The 23,022-nt window shown below is 38.2% G+C and overlaps 1 protein-coding gene across 2 annotated transcripts in view; it reads right to left on the bottom strand.

The window, feature by feature from the left end:
* Positions 1-21,615, bottom strand: part of LOC113510304 (uncharacterized) — a 38,506-nt gene extending 16,891 nt beyond the window's left edge. For both annotated transcript variants that reach the window (XM_052892392.1, XM_052892393.1), the window contains exon 1: positions 21,472-21,615. In XM_052892392.1, coding sequence (XP_052748352.1) covers positions 21,472-21,474 — 3 coding nt within the window. In that variant the 5' untranslated portion in view covers positions 21,475-21,615. The remainder of the gene's footprint in view (positions 1-21,471) is intronic.
* Between the last annotated feature and the right edge of the window lie 1,407 nt (positions 21,616-23,022).

Below are 23,022 nucleotides of genomic sequence, written 5' to 3'. Positions count from 1 at the left end.
GTCTTTAGGCGACGGTTAACACTTTCCATCGGGTGGGCCGTAAACTTGTTTGCCATTCTAAGTTGCATACCAAAAAAACATAAGAAGTGATCTTTCGAGCCGGATTGAGATATACCCTAACCGGGATGAAAAGTACCTCTTATGGCATTTAGAAATCTCATTTACTGTGAAAAACACATAATTGTTTGTTTGATTAAATTATCATATTCAAAAGGAATGACCTCTGCAAAAAGAATCAATATAATCGGTCCATAACAATACTAAGCTATTGCGTAACAAGTCCAAAACAAAAGAATGAATAATATCCATTCAAAATTTTAAAAGTATTTGTAAAATTATTCTTTTATTCACATTTAAAAATAAAAGTCAGTTTCATTTTCGTTCTCCGTGTATCCTTATTTCGAAATATCCGTTCTCAATGACAAATACATTCCGTCGCGTGTAACAGGTTCGGGTCCGGCACCGCGACCAATGGCATTATGTGTACACAAAGAAACAGTGGCGACCACTGCGGGTATGACACATACACGCCGTGTCTAGAGTCTGCTCCGACAGTACTAACGATGATGAACAAACGATGATCAAATTATGATGAAATTTATGCTTCAATAAAGATTTTAAACAGTAAATCAAATGTCCTATCCATAATAATATTCTATTTTACTGTATTAGGTGTTATTCTGCACAAGTTCATCATAATTTCAGCCATTATCCGTCCACTGCTGGACATGAGCCTCCCCCATAGACCGCCATAAAGAACGGTCCTGAGCCACCAGCGTCCACTGACTGCCTGCAACGCATTTCAGGTCGTCACTCCATCTAGTGGGGGATCTTTTTTCCCAGTCACCCAGTTAGCCCATCGTGACGAATTCAACAAGAATTGTTCACGATGGTTTCCAGGGGGAACCACGCGGAGGTCGATCTAATAGGGCATATTGCCTGCAATGGGGCTGTCAAACTCCATTGCTAACAATCCCTTTCCCTCCCTCTAGTGGGGGGACGTCCTACACAAGTCCATATCATTGGTCATTTATAGCATAGAATAGGCCATCCCTTCCTTTCCCGTGGGTGTCGTAAGAACCGACTAACGAACTTAATAGTCGAGGATAACAGGGTCCTCTTAAAACATCACTAAGCTTAACTGCAATTGCCAACTTGTCTGCCAATCGTGGCAACTACTAAAAGAAAGAAAGAAACCTGATTTTACAGAAATATGCGACTACACCCACACAGGGGTTAAAAAAAATATTAAGAATTATAACAACGAAACTACACACAAAATATTTATATATATAAAAAAAGAAAATGAAATTAAAAAAAGAAAATAAAAAATAAACAATTCGTATAATAACAGTTTCCTCCAAAATTAGTGTGTGTGCGCGTGCGTCGTAAAACCTGCAAAATGAGGTGCGTGCTCAGCATTTTGCTGTAGTGTCAGGGACACTGCAGCGCTGATTTTGCTTGTGGTGTGCTTAAAGTGTATTGAGTAAAAAAAAAAAATATACTAAAAACTGGCCAAATCCTCCACTAATAAATACCATCTCAAATGCCTTACAGGGTGTCAGTGGATGCAGGTGGCTCAGAACCGTTCTTTATTTTCTTTTTATACCACTGAGGTGGCAAACAAGCATACGGCCCACCTGATGGTAAGCGGTTACCGTAGCCTATGAACGCCTGCAATACCAGAGGTATTACGCGCGCGTTGCCGACCCTGAACAAACCTCTTTACCCCCCTTCTTTACGGCCATGGTATGGGTCTATGGGGGAGATTTATGTTCAACAGTGGACAGCCGATGGCTTATATGGTAACGATGGTGGAAACCAGCTGTCCACCGTTCAAGGGTCACGTAAAATCGCGGATCTAAATTATGCTTAGGAAATATCCGGCGACAATTTTTTAGCATATCGGTTTACCATTTTCCATCAGCTAGTTCGCCATTCAGAGATTCGTAATTTGTTTGTACATACCAGAAGCAAAGGTCGCTCGAAGCGGTGTATACTTGAATAGAGGTTGGAGTAGGTATCATGTGTTCAAACCGGTCCCAGCGTATTCGTCCGGTGAAAGCGAAAGAGCGTCGAAAGTAGCTAGACTTCAAGTGTTGGTTTGCTTGTTTACCCACCCGACGCGGTAATTATTTATTTATTTCTGTGGTACATTTACAGATTACAAACAAATCTTTTAACAATAGAATACAACAAAAGCAAAGTTTACAGTCCAATTATAGTTGCACTCAACATTTACGGAGATGAAACGGAATAGGTTGATTTTTAACACAATTTTATTTACCAGAGGGAGACTTTGTACAAAAGTCGATTGCTTGGCTACCTCTGTCGCATTCGTGTTTCAACCGTGAAGCTGTTGTGTTTGCATGGCTGTGTTTCGGTTTGAAGGGTGCGATATGGCGTGAATTTACAGGGTACAGAGGAATAACACCCGAGTCCTCGGGAATGGCAACGCATGGGGGGTATCATGGGCGAAACAGTATACTCTGTTATGTCCACGGTACTGCTCATGTCTATAGGCGACGGTTACCACTTTCCATCAGGTGGACCGTCAGATTGTTTGGCATTCTAAGTTGTATAAAAAAAAGTACTTTAGCAGAGTATTTATTGTAATATTTAGACATATTACTTATTTATATATTTATTAATATATTTAGGTTATACAATGTATTAGAGGCGATATATTTCTTCTCTTACAATTACCAGATAGCTAGCAGAGAGCTAAGCACCGAAAACAAATCTACCAAACTATGCGTATAAACTATTAGGTTATCAATGTATGTAAAGTGCTTCGACACGATGAACATTTCTGATAGAATGTGCCAATATCCGATTTACAATCAATGTCATTGTACAATTTGCACATTCTGTACATTGGATTACTATATGACACACTAGCGGCGGCTTCGCACGGGTGGACATTTTTACAACATTTCAAAAAGTGGTTATTGTGACATAACGATAATAGTTGGACATATAGTGTCGTGAAGTTTTTTGTAGTTATTGATATTTTCTTCAATATTGTAGAACATACTTTTGTTCTATCACCAATAGTTTCCGCAGCGCACGCGACCAAAGATATTTTATAGCATTGTTTTTACACCTTGAGTTACGTTACTAAAGTTTTAGTAAGGATCCCCAACTTTTTATAGCAATAAATATAGCCTATGTCACTCAGGGTGAATGTAGCTTTCTAATGGTGAAAGAATTTTTGAAATCGGCAAAAGTAGTTTTTGAGTTTATTCATTACAAACATACATACACACAAAAATACAAATCTTTCCTCTTTATAATATTAGTGTTGATTTTTTATCCATTTCCATCAATTTATAATGTACAGTGCAAATCCTTACTAATACTATAAAAGTGAAAGCTTTTTTTTACAACACAGGGGGCAAACTAGCGGCTCACCTGATGGTAAATGACTACCGCCGCCCATGATCACCCGCAACACCAGTGGCATTGTGGGTGCGCTGCCGGCCTTTTAAAAAGGAATATGCTCTTTTCTTGAAGGTTACGATGTCGTATCGGTTTAAAAGTGTATTTGTTTGTTATCCAATAGCGTCTTAACAGCTTAACCTGTCACTATGAAATTTGGTATACACGTATTATATGGGATGGCGAAAGATATGGGATACTGTTTACCCCTATCAGTAAACATATCCCAGTTACGAAGTTGAAGTCGCGGTTAAAAGATAGTAAAGCACAATTCTATCTCTCTCTTTCTTCTCTCCTATATATATATATATAAAAAAAAAAAAAAAAATGTGCCCCGGCATAGAATGGGCCACCCATTCCTTTCCCGTTAGTTTTGTAAGAGGCGACTAAAGGAGGGCGAGTGATGGGCAGCAGTATTCCTTTTAAGACATCTCTAAAAATTTAACTGCGGTTACCAATCCATTTGCCAAGCGTGGCAGCTACCGGCAAAACTCCCCTTATGTCCAGCAGTGGGTAATTGAATGTGGGTAATGAAATAATATAAAAAAAAATGTTAAAAATACAGTTAAATTAAGAAATTCATCCATAACGAAGTTTGTTGAAAGTGTTCATACTTTAACCTTGCAATGCGAGAGTGGTTTCCACCTTTCACATAGTTTAACCAGCAGATATCGAACCTGCGACCGTCGGTTATTGCTCTCGGGGCATCCTCGTGACTCTTATTACATCGTCTGTCTGTTTACGCTCACCGATCTCGGAAACTAACACTGTAGCTGTATTTTATGAAACTTTCACTCACGGATAGCTTTATACGTAACTATGTGAATTTTATTGCCCAGTTTGACAACTGATTTCGACTGAATGGCCGTCTACATCCTGGATCGGTTAGCATTTTCGCCAATGTCTATGTTGGACACGTCAAATATTGCGCGTAAACTTAATTTAAAGGCGATTAGTAAAGTCGTTACGGCGTTGAGAGTCTACATTACAGAATACGAACTTAAAAATAATTCAAGATAGATAGATAGATAGATACTCTTCATTGTTCCCTCCATAAGATTACAATAGTAAACTTATTATAGATACAAATAAGTACAAGAAATAATCACTTTTTTTATTTTTTTATTTATTCTTTATTGTAAACAAAAAATTACAACATATAATATATATAAAATAAAGATGTACAACAGGCGAGCTTAACTCTGTTTCAATTCAACTGTTCAATATGTCTTATTAGGTCGACCTCCACGTGGTTCCCCCTGGAAACCATCGTGAACAATTCTTGTTGAATTCGTCACGATGAGCTAACTGACCTGCTTCATCCTCACCTATCATCCTTTACTGGTGCTCCGCCAATGTATACCAATAGCGCGGGTGAAGTTACCATTCCATAATCATCCATTAAAAGAAAAACACCTGAGTCCTCAGTAATAGCAACACATAGGAGGTATTATGGGCGAAACAGTATACTCTGTTATGTCCATGGCACTGCTCATGTCTATAGGCGACGGTTACCACTTTCCATCAGGTGGGCCGTCAGCTTATTTGCCATTCTAAGTTGTATAAAAAAACAGTCAGTACTCAACTCGGCACATGTGTATGTCGACGGAAAGCGTCTTCAAAATTCAACCACAAAATTATACCCGAGACAGCCAGATCCGTGATTACGTTTCACACGGAAATAATGTTTTATTTCACATTTGAAACACTTTTACATTTCATGTCTTCCTATTACGTACCTACAAATATTTAGAAACCACTGAAATTAGTATTATAACAAATAAAACGTGCTTACGGACCGCAAAATGTGAAAGACTTACGGATGTTGTGAATGGAGACTTAAGGAAATCTTACATAATTTTAGTGTACCGATAACTAATTCAAAACTCTCGCGTTGTTTACACATAGCTTAAATATAGTGGGAGACACAAAAATGGGAGACTTTGTACAAAAGTCGATTGCTTGGCCACCTCTGTCCCATTCGTGTTTTGAACTGTGAAGCAGTTGTGTTTGCATGGCTGTGTTTCGGTTTGAAGGGTGGGATATGGCGTGAATTTACTTGGTACAGAGGAATAACACCTGAGTCCTAAGGAATGGCATATCATGGGCGAAACAGTATACTCTGTTATGTCCATAGTACTGTTTATGTCTATAGGCGACGGTTACCAGTTTCCATCATGTGGGCCGTCAGCTTGTTTGACATTCTAAGTTGTATAAAAAAAAACACAATCGGGACTTGACGCGATATAAAAGTCTTCACAGGTAAACCGTACCTACATATCTGCTTCTTTCCCTCGTCACCACGACGCGGTGCAATCCACGTGGAAACGTCAGCAATAAAGAAGCAGGGCCTCTAGTCAAGTGGCAAGCGAATTCGTCGATGGAATCGACATCGCTAGCGAGTCCTTGACATAGAATAAGTATTAATCGTGTATTCTGCCACTTCCCTATGGTTAACTGGGAGAGAATGCTTTTAGCATTAAGTCCGCCGTGTACACATATTTGTACTAATGAATAAATAAATAAATAAATAAGGTTTAACACTCCAATATACTTATTAAGAGACTATCGACTAACCAGTCTTTTAAAAAAACGTTCACGCTCACTTTTTATCTTTATCCGAGCAATAAGTGCTTTATATTATTTTTAATTTCGTGTATAATATAGTATATATCATATATGTGTAAGTATATTTGTTATTCATATATATATTTATTCGTTTATATATGTAATTTTAGTATGTATGTATATCAATAATTACTAGTGCCGCATTCGAGTATTCTGACACTTCCCTACGGTTGACTGGGAGAGAATGCTTCTAGCATTAAGTCCGCCATGTACACACATATGTACTAATGAATAAATAGATAAGCTATCATTGAAAATTTGGATATTAATGGATAAATCATTCCGTATAGATAAAGTGATAGGTCGTACACCTACCGTCGTTGGCTATGGTTTACGTATTTACCATACATTGATGATTCCACCCATACGAGTCACTTTCACCAGCCATGTATGGTAATGAACATTTCTATAAATTGATTAACATAATGTTTTACTAATAAATTCTACAATATCATTTATATATTTTGGATTTGTTCGTTGAAATTTCCTGTTTGACAGTGAAAATGTAGTCTGGTTGAAGATTTAATGAATTAATATTAATTTTTCTATTAGAAATTTAACGATTTAATTATTTATTTATTTATAACACGAGGGGCAAACGAGCATTCGGCTCACCTGATAGTAAGTGACTACCGTCGTCCATGATCACTCGCAACACTAAAGGCAATGCAATGCTGTCGGCCTTTTAAAAAGCAATATGCTATTTTATATGCTGTATATATATATATATATATATATATATATATATATATATATATATATATATATATATAATAATAATAATAATATAAGCCTTTATTAAAGAAGTAACATAATAAACAATTCAATGTAAATAATATTCAATCAGTAACTGTTCTGTCACTTCTCTCTTGTCCAAAGACAAAGGCCTCCTCCAGAGTCTTCCATTCTATTCTGTCTTTGGCTATCCTTGTCCAAAGTGCACCTGCTACTGCTTTTATATCTGTAAACCATCGTGTCAATGGTCTTCCCTGTCTTCTTTGGCCTATTCTAGGGTACCAGTCTGTTACAGTTGTTGTCCATTTTTGTGTTGTTACTTGTAGAAATATATATATATATATATATATATATATATATATATATATATATATATATATATATATATATTCTACAAGTAACATTCAGGACACACCACAATCATGACAAACGATTACGCATTGACCCATCGCGTATATATATATATGTATGCTCAAACTACAGCTCTTCAATTTAAACTAAATGTGCACCATTCCCGCCATTTTTTTCATTCTATTCCAGACCTTTTTTTTTAATTTTAAAAGCATTATTATAGCGGTCACAGTCGGCACTGTCCTTATATTTACAAAACTGGAAAATAAATCTACGTAACCATTTAAAAGTATTAGCACAATAAAATAAATGAATATTAATAGTATTGTACCACTCTTTATAATCTACATTGTCCAAAATAGATTCTATATTTAGATATCGAATATAGACTAGGTCTCTTAAACAAATAGCATATGAATCTATCTGCTGTCAGGTCATCGATAAAATCACTTCGGTCAACGCTTATATGAGATACTACAAGAGAGCGCACGTTTCTATCTCATTCTATCTCACGGACTCACTAGCGATAACGATTCTATCGACAGATTTGTCTGTCGCGTGTCTAGTAGAAGGCTAGATAGATAGATAAGTACTCTGTTGTTCTTTCTAAAATATTACACTACTTGGTAAAACATAAAATAATTACAAGTAAAGATTACACTGAGAAAACAATGGGCGTACATATCGCTCAAAGCGATCTCTTCTTCAACATTTGGAAATAAACACCTCACAAAGCTTTACAATCTCATAATAAAGATGAACTGCTAATATTTGAACTGCTTTTATTATTATTTTGTCTTTTTGTCTTTTTTTCTTTTTCTATAAATTTTGAAGAAAAATATTACTAAAGTAACAAAATTGTAACCAGACAGTGCCTGTACTTACATAGTAGATAGTTTAAGAAAAACTGATGTTAGGGGTTTTTATAGGAATAATGGAATCAAAAATAATAATTTTTAAACATTTTGTCTGTATGTTGTACACTAAAAGTACTGCACTAAATTGAATGCGGTATTCAGAAATATATTCCTGAAAATCTAACCTTAAATGTGGTGTAAATTTTATCTTGTTGCATTATCTAGAAGTGGTTTGTTTTTGAAAGAAAGAAGAAAGAAAGAATAAAACTTTATTCTACAGAAATATGCGACTACACCCACACGGGGTTAAAAAAAACAAAAATATTAAGAATTATAACAACGAAACTACACACTATATATAAAATTAAAAAAGAAAAAAAAAACAAGTCGTCATTCGTATTTCAGGTTTTTTCATTTTTCTTTTGTTTTGAAATACACGCATACGAAGAAGCGGGCAAAAAGCTTGCATGAACGTACTATTCTTTATATTTTTGGTGTATTTTTTTATATTTATTATTACCTCGAAACTCCATTCAGTAGTTTAGCTTTTAAATAAAAATAACTGAAGCCGGCTTTTTTTGCGAAACACATTTTAATTCTTAAATTCCAAACAATACGCTTTCAAATTGAATAAATTGATTGCATAGATTTAATACAATCGTCTTTTTTATCTGAAGTGACGCAGGCCTGGAGTGTTAGTGCCAACACTCTAGCTACGTCATCTCCACGAATACCTACTGTCAGGTCATCTCATAAGTCCACTTTCACCTGACGGCTTTCACACGGCGGCGCGGTGTTTATTTTTTAATATTTCTCGAGGCGTGTGCATGTTACAGGTTTGACGTTACGTAATCTATGGTTTGGTATGTCAGACACTTTTGGCGGGAAGTTTTCCGCCATATTGCCCGCAGGTAATGGGCCGCGAAATAAAAAATACCGGCCAAGTTTGAACTATCGCACATGGAGCGTTCCGTATGTGAAATTATTTATGCTTATACTGTATTTAGTGATGTCCACGGTATGGGTTATCACTTTTAAACGGATAGTTCAACAACTTTGTCCATTTTCTATTCGAAAAAAAAAAGGTTTTGATCATACTTAGATGAAAATGTAATTGTTTTATGTATTCATACATAGGAGAAGAAATTGGCCGTAATGTTTTTTAATAAGATGCGCCGACGGGTTGTCAGTGAGGGATGATAGGTGAGGATGGATCCAAGTCAGTTGGTACATTTTGAATTTACCGAGAATTAATCACGATGGTTTACAGAGACGGCCGCGTAGAAGTCGACCTGACGAGGTGTATTGCTAGCAATGACTTATAGCCGTGATTACCAATAATCCCTCCCTCTTCTATAAATAAAGAAATGATATGTTTATAAATAAAGTCATTACTTTATTTATAAACATATCTATAACAGATCTGTTCTGAATCTTCTCACAAACATTGTAGTCCATTCTTGTTGAATTCATCATGAGGGGGGGGAGGGGGAGGGATTGTTAGAAATGCAGACTATTAGTCCCATTGCTAGCAGTGAATTTACAGGGTACAGAGGAATAACACCTGAGTCTTCGGGAATGGCAACGCATGGGGGGTATCATGGGCATAACAGTATACTCTGTTATGTCCATGGCACTGCTCATGTCTATAGGCGACGGTTACCACTTTCCACCAGGTGGGCCGTCAGCTTGTTTGCCATTTTAAGTTGCATAAAAAATGTACCCATCAGGTCGTCCTCCTGGAAACCATCGTGCTGAATACCAGGCGTCTTCGTTACGATGGGCTAACTGACCTTTTTTTTTAACGTCTGGAAAATGCTTTATGCAGACCCATACACCTTGTGGGAGGTGAATGGGTACTGTGGGAATCCCCCCGTATGGTGGGAGTGTACCCATCAAAAACCAGACGATATACCCTCGAGGTGCCATATGTCGGAGACATGGATTCGCTTTCGCACTCACAATATCTCCGACGGCAGAGGAAAAGGGATTGTTAATTATGGAGACTGAGAGTCCCATTGCTAGCAATATACCCAACCAGGTAGACCTCCTCGCGGTTCTCCCTGGAAACTATCATGGTTAATTCCTGATGAATTCATCACGATGGGCTAACTGACCTGCCTTTTCATCTTCACCTATCACCCCTCTCTGGTGCACCGCCGGTGTATACCGTTAGCGCAGGCGGGGTTACCATACCATTATCATGCATTAAAAAAATATGACACGGCCTTTATATGTAATTATTGTAAAATTATTTACCATCACGGCTTTCTCCTTATGGGTGTGGCAGAATTACAATTTGACGGGTCACGTGTCGTGGTGAAACAAAAAATTGGACACACCTACCATTATGTTTGTGTACTTAAACATACAGACATGACAGGTCACTCTGGCAAGTGTTAGCCATTTCTATAATAGTACCCGAGGCATGGAAAGCTCTCTGGCAATGGGTACCACAGTATACTCTGTTATGTCCACGGTACTGCTCATGTCTATAGGCGACGGTTACCACTTTCCATAAGGTGGGCCGTCAGCTTGTTTGCCATTCTAAGTTGTATAAAAAAAAACAATTATTCTCGGAGTAAAATGTTGTTTTGTTATAGTGCTAACGTGTCATTTGCAAATGAGATAAAGCAACGAGCAAGCGTTTGGCCCGTTCGACCCAAATGCATCGTTTGGCGCGGACGATTTGGTATGTATACCACTATGACAATTAAACAAACTTTATTCACAAATTCCGTATTTATTGCCCCAGCCGGCGGCGTGACGGGTGCACATAAAGATTTGGCATAGATTTTACTAGCTTTTTCTTTTTTAGCGGGGTTTTTTTTTGTCTTAATACGGCACGGCACAACGTGCAACTGCCAATAATAAAGTTTGGGATAAAGCATTTTAGTAAAGGGTGTTTTGGACGACGGAATTTAGGATAAGGATCAGAAAAGTTGAATAATGGAAAGGACAGATATATAAATAGAAATTTTAGCGACTTGTAAAATTTTTTTTTTTTATAACACGAAGGTGAATAAGCATACCGTACAGCCTATTTTAAACACACTCAAAATATGTGCAAACAACGCGAAAGTTTAAAAGTAAGCGTACAGCCATCAGTAAACGGTCACCGTAGCCTATGGACTATGGCCTATGGAGAGATGTCGACTTTGAAGAAACCTTAATCCACCTTTTTTCAATCGACGAAAAGGTGGATTGAGGTGTCTAAAAAGATGGGGGTTTCCAATTCGATTGTATTTTTGTTGTTATTACCTCATAACTTCGTCAGTTGTAAATCTATTTGGATTTTTTTTATCTGAATGGATACAGATAAAAAAATCCCAATAGATTGGTTCCATAGAGATAAAATTTATCGAAACCGGTCAAGGAGTTTAGTTTTAGAAAAAAAAATAACTGGTTTTACTATAATTGAAGCAAATTTTGTCTCCGACATAGTCTTTTGATGAAGAACCATAGACTGTAATTTCTAAGGAGAACTTTACGTGAGTCTGTTACGCAATTATGTCGCAAATTCTGAACTGATATAAGCCTCTCCCGTTAGGAAGGTTTTGCCATTAATTGATAGATAGATAGATAAATAGATAGACAATTTATTTGCATTACTTACAGCACACAAATTACAATAAAAAAAAAAACATACACGTAATACACAGCAAAAGAGACAAAAGAATAAAAATAAAAAAAGCACAAATATAAAAACAAAAATACAAAAACAAAATACATAATCTAACAATCTCCTATTGTTAACATTCCTTCATGCGTGTGCCATAGTAACACAAAATTGCTACTCTCGGCAAGTGGATTGGCAACCGCAGTTAGACTTTGGTGATGTTTTAAGATGGACACTGTTGCCCATGCCTTCGAGCATTAAATTCCCTTAGTCGCCTCTTATGACACCCACGGAAATGGTTGCCTATTTTACGCCAGAACCACATGGAATATTGATGTTTGTGTTTGTGTGTGTGTGTGTGTGTGTTCATAATTTGAAGTCACTTTTTGCTAATGTACTCATGTTCAAAACATACAAACCATAAACAAACATGACTAAGTTTTATCATCACAATTTCATAGACAATTGCACTCATAGATGTTATCTTTATAATTTTTAATCTACTAAGTCTGGGACCGTATATTCTATTTTTAATCTATGCATACACCAATAGAGAAATTCCCGCCAAAACCTCATTACATTCAATACAATGACCTCAAACTTGACGATTTGAATAAAACAAGTGCACCTCCCACGGCTGCTGCCTTGGTAATGACACAGAGTAAATACTTGAGAAGAGACATTTAGATGTTCCACAACCTTTCATATGATGGGAAGTGGTAACCGTCGCCTATAGAGACATAAGCAGTATCATGAACATAATAGAGTATACTGTTTCACTCATGATACCCCAATGCGTTGCCATTCCAGAGGACTCGGATGTTATTCCTCTGTACCCTGTAAATTCACTGCCATTTCCCACCCTTCAAACCGAAACACAGCCACGCAAACTACTGTTTTCCGGTAGAAACACGAATGAGTCAGAAGCATCTAAGCAAACAACTTTTGTACAAAGTCTGCCTCTGGTTGTGGAACTTCTGGTAGTAACAGTGGCGGTCAGTCTTCGACTGTTGCTGCAATACCTGGGGTATCTATTTTTATGGATGATAATGGTATGGTAACCCCGCCTGCGCTAACAGTATACGCTGGCGGAGCACCAGTGAGGGGTGACAGGTGAGAATGAAAAAGCAGGTCAGTTAACCCTACGTGATGAATATATCTGGGATTCAGCACGATGGTTTCCAGTGGGAAGAAGGTCGACCTGATAAGAGTATATTGCTAGCAATGGGACTGGTAGCCCACATTACTAACAATCTTCCCCCCCCCCCCCATTCCAAGGGTATTGGGTATTATGCGTGCGTTACCGACCCTGAAGAAAAGAGGGAGACTTTGTACAAAAATCGATTGCTTAGGTACCTCTGTCCCATTCGTGTTTCAACCGTGAAGCAGTAGTGTTTGCATGGCTGTGTTTCGGTTTGAAGGGTGGTATATGGCGTGAATTTACTGGGTACAGAGGAATAACACCCGAGTCCTCAGGAATGGCAACGCATGGGGGGTATCATGGGCGAAACAGTATACTCTGTTATGTCCATGACACTGCTCATGTCTATAGGCGACGGTTACCACTTTCCATCAGGTGGGTCGTCAGCTTGTTTGCCATTGTAAGTTGTATAAAAAAAAAAATTATGCAGTACAATTTCCAGCAGCAATAGTTGCGAAATATGGTCCGACCGGTCTGTAACATTATTACGCATAGTCTATGACGGCCAGAGATCACGGCCCCGTTCGCGGTGAAGGTTGAACGTCCGGCGGGGGCGTATGCTGAGTATAATGGCTTTACGCTAGTGATGTACCGAGTCGACTCGACTCGAGTATCGACTCGCTTACTTTTTTTTAATGTATGATAATGGAATGGTATCCCCGCCTGCGCTATCGGTATACACTAACGGGGCACCAATTAGGGGTGATAGGTGAGGATGAAATAGGTCAGTTAGCGCATCGTGATGAATGTAACAATATATCAATCAGGATGGTGTCCAGGGGGAACCACGAGGAGGTCGACCTGATATAGTAAATTGCTAGCAATGGGCTACTATTCCCCATTACAAACAATCCCTTCTCCCCCCAGACTTGATTACTCGCTCTGTGTACCGAATCGAACATGTGCGTCGCAGTATACTCTGTTATATCCGCGGTGCTTTTCATGCATATAGGCGACGGTTACCGTTTACCATCAGCTGGGCCGTCAGCTTGTTCATCATTATTCTCGACTTTACCATAGCAATCCTTAAAGATCCACGGCTGAACATAAACCTCCTCCTTGGGGGGGTTTTGCCAGCTTACTGACTTGCTATATCATCCTCACCTATCATCCCTCACTGGTGCCCCGTCAGCGGATACCGATAGCGCAGGCGGGGTTACTATTCCATTATCATAAAAAAAACGAGGTTTCAGACATGTTTTCTCCCATGAACGCTCTAGTTATGGAATGATTCCCTGTTGTGGTTTTTCCAAGAGACTACAGCATTGAGTTCATAAAACGGGGGGTAAGGAGGTTTCTTCAGGATCAGTAACGCGCGCGTAATGGCCCTGGTATTGCAGCCGTTCATAGGTTACGGTAACCGCTTACAGTAGATGGGCCGTAAGCTTGTTTGCCACCTCAGTGGTATATAAAAAAAATGACTATCGTAAAACTTGATTAGCAAAAAAATCCGATTCGGCACATCACTACCCTGCGCCCGCGCATCGTGTCGGACACCGCTCAATCTTTGCACTTCACTTTCTTTTGTAAGTGAAGATTTTGTTTTTCGCACGCGAGTGATAACTTTATATTGCTATAATTAATTACATGTATTTTTTTTTATGGACGAAGATGGTATGGTAACTCGGCCTGCGCTACCGGGATACGCTGGCGGAGCACCAGTGAAGGGTGATAGGTGAGAATGAAAACAGGCCAGTTAGCCCATCATGACGAATTCATCAGGAATTAACCATGATAGTTTCCATATTGTTAGCAATGGGATTCTCAGTTTCCATTACTAACAATCCCTTCCCCCCAAGTATATGTATTATATGAGCTTTATATACAACTTAGAATGGCAAACAAGCTGACGGCCCACCTGATGGAAAGTGGTAACCGTCGTCTATAGACACGAGCAGTACCATGGACATAACAGAGTATACTGTTTCGCCCATGATACCCATGAAAATAGATTATCATTATGTCAGCCAGCATCTGTCCACTGCTGGACACAGACCTCGCCCATAGATTGTCCTAAGGAACGGCAGCGTTCCCTGTGACAGTTTACCATTGGGAGGATTTTACCAGTACTTACCACGCTTGGCACGCGGATTGGCAACGGCAGTTTTTTTTTTAAATGGATGATAATGGAATGGTAACCCCACCCGCGCTATCGGTATACACCGGCGGGGCGCCAGTGAAGGATGATAGGTGAGGATGAAGTAGGTCAGTTGGCCCATCGTGAAGAATTCAACAAAAATTGTTCACGATGGTTTCCAGGGGGAACCACGTGGAGGTCGACCTAATAAGGCATATCACTAGCAATGGGGCTGTCAAACTCCATTGCTAACAATCCTTTTCCCCCTGGCAACGGCGGGTTAGGTATGGTTATGTGTAAAAGAGACGCTGCTGCCCATCCCTCGATCACTAAGTACGCATGCGGTAACATAAAATGATCACCGCAGCCCATAAACGCTGACATCACCAGGGAAATCGCCGATGTGTTCCGGCCTTACAAGTCCGGAGTTATTTTTTGTTTAAAAATTTCATGATAATTACTCTTTGCTTTATGTTTTAAAAGACTGTCTCACGGTCCAGATCAAACAAGGCTACCAAATCGCCGCCATCCGTGTTTTTTTCTTCTGTCACATCCCAACGGAAACGCGTTTTCCCGCGCAACCGGACGCCGCCATTTTACTTTCTTGTCTATGCTAAATTGTTCAGTATTACTTCAATGGAGTTTTGAAATGGCTTTTTGATGTTTTGTCCTTGCATTGTCCAACTTATGTTTAATATTATTCTATAAACTAGTTGAGCTTGCGACTTCATTCGTGTTGTACTAGAAAATAAGTTAGTTTATAAAAGACTAGCTTTCAGCCGCGACTACGTTTTGAGACCTTAATATTTACATTGATCTTCTCCATCCAAAGATTGCCTGCAAGAGATCGCTCTTAGCGATAAGGCTGCCTATTGTTTTCTCAGTGTAATATTTTCTTGTAATTGTTTGTATCTATAATAAGTTTATTATTGTAATTTTTTTTATACAACTTAGAATGGCAAACAAGCTGACGGCCCACCTGATGGAAAGTGGTAACCGTCGCCTATAGACATGAGTAGTACCATGGATATAACAGACTATACTGTTTCGCCCACGATACCCCCATGCGTCGCCATTCCTGAGGACTCGGATGTTATTCCTCTATACCCTGTAAATTTACTGCCATATCCCACCCTTCAAACCGAAACACAGCCATGCAAATACAACTGCTTTTCGGTTGAAACACGAATGGGACAGAGGTACCCAAGCAAACGACTTTTGTACAAAGTCTCCCTCTGGTAATGGATGTATTCATTGTAGATATCTAGCTTTTGCTTGAAAAAAAAAAACGGCAGTTCCGATCGTCACAAAATTGAATGGAAGTTAATGGAACCAATATGGGAGTAAACAATAATGATTGTAATAAAAAAATCATTAGAATTGTCTACGTAATTGCTTAAAATACCAACACAAACAAAATCAGCACCTCTTTTCGGTAGTTTATTAAAAAAATCTATTCCCTTCCCTATTCCTGTAGCGCAATGAATTTGGCGCGAATTTACACATTGCACGTTCCGATTTCAATTTACACAACCATAGACATTTTTTTTTTTCATTTATTGTGACTTTGGCGAAAGCCATCAGCTAAAAAGTAACAATTACATGGTAACAAAACAATAAGTTACAAAAATTACAATTGTTACCTATAAATTAATTATAATATACTAAGAACGTAAGTTTAGTAGAAATGTATAAGTTACAATTACATTATTAAACTTCACCGATTGTTGAAGTTAATATAATTATAAATTTGTTAGCACACAATGGTATGTTTTAGAAGATCCTGCACTGAAGCACAACCATAGACAATATCTAGGATTGTGTTAATTAAATTCCTTTCTAGAGATTTCTTGTAGCATCTGCCAATTTCACTGAAAACCACTAACATTATATTACTGTGCCTTTTTATGTTGAAATAATGTATATATATGCTAATACAACTTTCACAGTGCATATATTAACATACGTTTACAAATAATTGGCTTGCCAGTTACAAAAAATAGGAGCTGCGATAAAGAAATTGCATTTGAAAATCGTAACTGAACTAGTGTTGGACCGATTCGAATATAAATAAAAATAAAAAAAAAATAGTAAAGTCCTATCGTCAACTATTACTGCGTGAGTGTTTGTTTATTACTCTTTCACGTCTAAACTGCTGAATCGATTATGATGAATTTTAGTATACAGATAGATGGATACTCGGAGACTGTTGTAGGATAGTTTTTCTCCCGTTTAGTGAACATATCTCGATCACAGCAACGAAGTCGTGGGTAAAAGCCAGTTTTCTTTGTAGAATTATAATGGATTGGTAACCCCGCCTGAGTTAACGGTATACGCTGACGGGGCACCAGTGAGGGATGATAGGTGAGGATGAAATCAGGTCAGTTAGCCCACCGTGACGAATTCGACAAGAATTAACCACGATGGTTTCCATGGGGAACCGTGTGGAGGTCGACCTGATATATTGTTAGTAATGGAGCTGGTAAAATCCCATTACTAACAATCCCTTCCCCCCTGGTAAAAGCCAATTAATATAATACGAAAGCTTGCAGCGAAGGATGAACAGATGGATGTTTGTTGCTCTTTCACACAAAAAAGATTTTTCCAAGAGACTACAGCATGGGGTTCTTCAAAAGGGGGGTAAAGAGGTTTCTTCAGGGTCGGCAACGCGCGCGTAATACCTCTGGTATTGCAGGCGTTCATAGCCTACGGTAACCACTTACCATCAGGTGGGCCGTATGCTTGATTGCCACCTCAGTGGTATAAAAAAAAAAACACTAAACGGATTTGAATGAAATTTGGTACACTGATAGGTTACATGCTAACTTAGCACATAGCATACCTCATATACTAATTCATGCATGCAAAGACAATAAATAAATATATACATATTTATGTATATATTTATTTATTTAATATATTATGTGTATGTTGGTCATTTGGAGAGAATGGATGAAAGAAGAATTACGAAAGTGATTTATCGAGCAAGAATGGATGGAGATGTCGGTAGGGGCCGCCCTAGACGGACGTATGTCGACCAAATAGGCGACGTGCTGAAGAAGGGCCAAATTAAAAGTACCCGTAACCGGCGAGCGTGTATGAAAAGATTGATGAATGTGGAGGAAGCGAAAGAGGTTTGTTTGAATCGAAGCATTTGGCGTTCCATTGTTTCTGCCTACCCTAATGGGAGACAGGCGTGACAGATATGTATGTATGTATGTATGTGTATGTTTATATTATATGAATTTATCAAGTATTGCTTTATTCTTTCCTCTATTCAATAATGCACCGTCTAAGTATTTCTCTGTTCGCCCAATGGTCGACCGGTAGAGAACACCGTCCGGTGTTAAGTCCGCCATACGTACATAGAATTTTACTGTGCATTAATGTTTAAATAAACACTTAAAACTATGATCTGTGGTAAGATGGCATGATACCCCCCATGGCAACGCATGGGGGGTATCATGGGCGAAACAGTATACTCTGTTATATCCACGGTACTGCTCATGTCTATAGGCGACGGTTACCGCTTTCCATCAGATGGGCCGTCGGCTTGTTTGCCATTCTAAGTTGTATAAAATAAAAGAAAAAGATAGTCGGATTTCGGATAGTCTTGGAAACCATAGTGGTTGTTTCTTGTTTTAATTCGTCACGATGGGCCACATGATTTGCTTCCATCCGCACCTATCATCCCCAGAAGCAATTGGGGGCGGCCTATGTCGACAGACAACCTGACCAACATAACGGTTGGTAGTAAGCTAGCTTAGTAATAAGTAGTATGTAAGTTAAAGTAAAATTGTGGTCAGAGAATAAAGGCTTTATTATTGTATTATAATTATTACCCCTCAGTGGTGCCCCGCCAGCCTCTACCGTTACCATTCCACTGTCATCCCAGGGAAAATAAGTTTGTTTTATGAAAAAAAAAATCGACTTGTATCTCTCAGTTGGTAAAATTAGTTATACTGATTTAAAAACCAAACTGCTGATCTGTTTTTGATGGTATTTTTACACGAGCAATGTGTAAATATATGCTATCAGATAAAAAAAGAATCTTCCAAATCGGTTCACAACTGACCGAGTTATGAGGTGACAAACATGGCCGTGTGGTCCCGGCATGGAACTGGCCACGCCTTCCTTTCGGGTGTCGTAAGAGAAGACCAAGAGAGGGCGAGGGATCGGCAGCAGCGTTCCTCTTAAAACATGTCTAAAGCCTGACTGCGGTTGCTAATCCGTCTGCCAAGCGTGGCAACTACTGGCAAAACCCTCCAAGAAGGAGACTTATGTTCAGCATTGGACAGTTAAAAGCTGGTATGATAGAACATAAAAAATTTACCATCGAATTGAGAGTCTCCTTCTGTTTGAAGAAAAATTATTGGCGGCGCGTGAATGATGCCTCCTCTGATGTGGTTAGAGTTAACGTTACTTTGTTCTCTAACCATCAGGCGTGCCGTACACTTGTCACCGTTATTGTATAAAAAACTCAAAAGCCTTTCAGAATAATACACGTTTTTTTTATGCAACTTAGAATGGCAAACAAGCTGACGGCCCACCTGATGAAAAGTGGTAACCGTCGCCTATAGACATGAGCAGTACCGTGGATATAACAGAGTATACTGTTTCGCCCATGATACCCCCCATGCGTTACCATTACTGAGGACTCGGGTGTTAAGCAGTAATCTGTAATGTCCCACTGCTGGGAATAGGTTTATATAACGTGTTTACAAGTTTACTTATTTCGGCATATGATCTGGGCCATGGGCCCACCCCTTCCTTTCCCGTGAGTGTCGTAAGAGGCGACTAAGGGAGCGCGAGGGATGGGCAGCAGCGTCCCTCTTTAAATGCAACCAAAGCCTGACTGCGTTTGCCAATCCGCCTGCCAAGCGTGGCAACTACTGGCAAAACCCTCCCAGTTGGGGAGGCCTATGTTCAGCATTGGACGATTAACAGCTGATATGGTATATGGTACAAGTTTGTTTATAATCACCATGGTTAGACGCTACGCGATGACTCAGACAGTTTTTTCTGTTTATGGGTGAAAATGGTATGGTATCTCGGCCTGCGCTAACGGGATACGCTGGCGGAGCACCAGTGAAGGATGATAGATGAGAATGAAAATAGGCCAGTTAGCACATCATGATGAATTCATCAGGAAACTCGGCCAGTTTCGGAACCGATTTTAATGGGTCATTCTGATCCCGATAAGGTTTTCTTCTTACCAACGTTAGTCTGTCTACTCGTGTCTAGATTTAGAATCTATACTTATAATTGTAAAGTGGAAAAGCTCGATTGTTTGTTTGTTTGTTTGTAGTGGATTAACTCGAAAACTAATCAACTGAATTCCAATATTGTTTGACATATAAAAAAATCGCTATTATAAGCGAGTTTTTTTTTTTTAATGAGTGAAACTGAAATGGTAACCCTGCCTGCGCTATCGGTATACACCGGCGGGGCACCAGTGAAAGATGATAGGTGAGAATGAATGCAGGTCAGTTGGCCCACCATGATGAATTCGACAAGAATTAAACATGACGGTTTCCAGGGGGTAACCGCGTGGAGGTCGACCTGAGAGGGTATATTGCTAGCAGTGGGGCTATTAGACACCATTACTAACAATCCATTTCCCCCCCATTATAAGCGAGTTATATAGGCTAGGTAGATAGATAGATACTCTTTATTGTTTTCTCCAAAAGATTACAATAGTAAACTTATTATAGATACAAACAATTACAAGAAATGATCACAGTGAGAAAACAATGGGCGACCTTATCGCTAAGAGCGATCACTTGCAGGCAACCTTTAGATGGAGAGGAGTAATTATAAACAGATAGATAAATATATACCTATATTATTTTTAAAATATCTGCCTACCTGTGCGAAACCGGGCCAAGCCATTAGTATTAAATTTGTAATAATACCTTTATACGTAAGGTATTAAATAATTATATTTTAATTTTATTAAATATATAAAAAAATTTATTGCAAATTTTTTTTTGTAAAATATATCAATATTTATTCTAATAATAGTATTGTATTGTATTGTAAAATCTTTATTGTACATAATTCAAATTAAACACTGGTAAATGATTTAATACACAATGGCGGACTTATCCCATAGAGGGATCACTTACAGTCGACCTTTGGGAAGCTGAAAGAAAACTGTAGAATGTACAAGGGTAATAACTGTACAATTAAAGATAAACTAAATAATACCCAGTGAAAATATTGAATATATAATACAATTAAAACAGCTCTATACACCTACATATGTAAATAATAAAAGTACATGATTATTATAGTAATTTATTTTATAAATTTTCCATCCATTTGTGCTCTACAATTTAACACATACCTACCTTTCTTTACACATTTTTATGTTTTTTTTTTTATATTTTTATTATCATTTATAATATACCACTAATTATTTAAATAAATAAATTGCCCCTTTAAAAAAATAATCGATCGAATACCGAATTTTTTTGTAACACCAACACTGAAAGTGTAAAACACGAAAAAAAAATTTCAACCAGGCAAAGGAACGTGTCCGTACGGCCGTCAAACTCACCATTTCCAATTCGGCTAATTATATCCAAGCAAAATTCACACACTAAGTCAAACACAACACTGCACTTTAAACCGCGTGTACCATTTTATTTTTTTGTAACGCGTGCGATGAGCTTTGCTCGCGGGATGCGACTGAGTTCATACGAACTCTCATATGGTTCCGGTAAAGAAAGTGGGCGCTTGTTTATGGTACACTAGTGTGTACACACGACTTTACCTCGTATATGTTCATTGCAGGTATGCAATCAGCTTGTATAAATGCAGGAATTTACAACTCTCCTAAAAGCTGCGGTAGATTAATTTTTTTTTTTTCGTTTGTTTTATAAACGAAATTGGTCGGTAACAAAGCTTTATTTGTTTCTATTCTGGGTTATACTTAGATGTATAGATATATTATTTATTTGCATTACTTACAGCACACAAATAACAACATACATATACACAGTAAAAAGAGATAAAAGAACGCGTATATATATAAAAAAAAGCAAAATACATAAAAGAAGTAACAATTTTTTACCTTTATGCGCGTGCCACAGTAACACAAAATGGTCACAACTCGGTCTATTGTTTTGCCCTCAAAAGAGCAAAACACTGAAATTCTGTTAAGGTCAAAAGCCAGCCGCGAAATTCTTTCATAAAAATAATGCAAAAAAAAAGAACTATGAAGAAAGAAAGAAATAATTTAATCAAAGAAGCACGCGACCCATACATTAGCGCACAAAACGAGAACAAAAAAAAAAAACATAAAATAAAACAAACAAAAAAAAATAGTATACAAATAGAAAGCAATTAAATTAAATTTAGTTTAATTAAAATCTAAATTAAATAAAAATAAAAACAATAATAATATTGTACGCCGGTTTCTCTCGCTGGGGCCCTGAACCCCGGCCGACTGTGCTTCTGCCGGGGGTTAGTTTGCCATCTCCTTTCCTTAAGAGGGAAGATGTGATCTTTTGGAAAAAATAATAATAAATAAACAAACAAACAAACAGCAGGATAACTCTTGAATCCAACATCGATATTAATCCAAATCTATTGCCAATGACAGCTTTGTACTGCCCTTACGTAACAACAGTTAGGAATTAGGTTAGAATAGGGATCGGTTTACAATAGTTTGCATTGGCAAGTTGCTTTAATATTGCATTAATATGCATAATATACATTGTGTGTGTGTGTGTTCATTATATTAATATTTAATCATCATCATCATCATATAATTATCATCATCAGTAACAGACATCATCCAGCTACAATTTTACTATATTCGAATTATTAGAACTATTGAGGACAGAAGGGGAAAAATGTTGGGACACTTGATACGACACGTCGAACTTATGAACGTTATAATAGAAGGTAAGATAGAAGGAAGGAGGGGAAGAGGGAGACCGAGGCACAGTTACATCAGGCAGATCAAGTAAGCAGTTGGTGTCGTGTCGTATCAAGAGGTGAGGAGACTGGCTGACAATCGTAGTGAGTGGCAAGAGCTCCACCGACAAGAGCGCAGCTCTTAAATAGGATAGATAGGTTTGTGTAAATACCAAGAAGAAGTAAC

This window comes from Galleria mellonella, unplaced genomic scaffold (genome assembly GCF_026898425.1).
Source record: "Galleria mellonella isolate WM207_F2 unplaced genomic scaffold, CSIRO_AGI_GalMel_v1 utg158, whole genome shotgun sequence".
In the NCBI taxonomy this organism is placed as follows: domain Eukaryota; kingdom Metazoa; phylum Arthropoda; class Insecta; order Lepidoptera; family Pyralidae; genus Galleria; species Galleria mellonella.
This window is presented reverse-complemented; position numbering and strand designations above follow the sequence as displayed.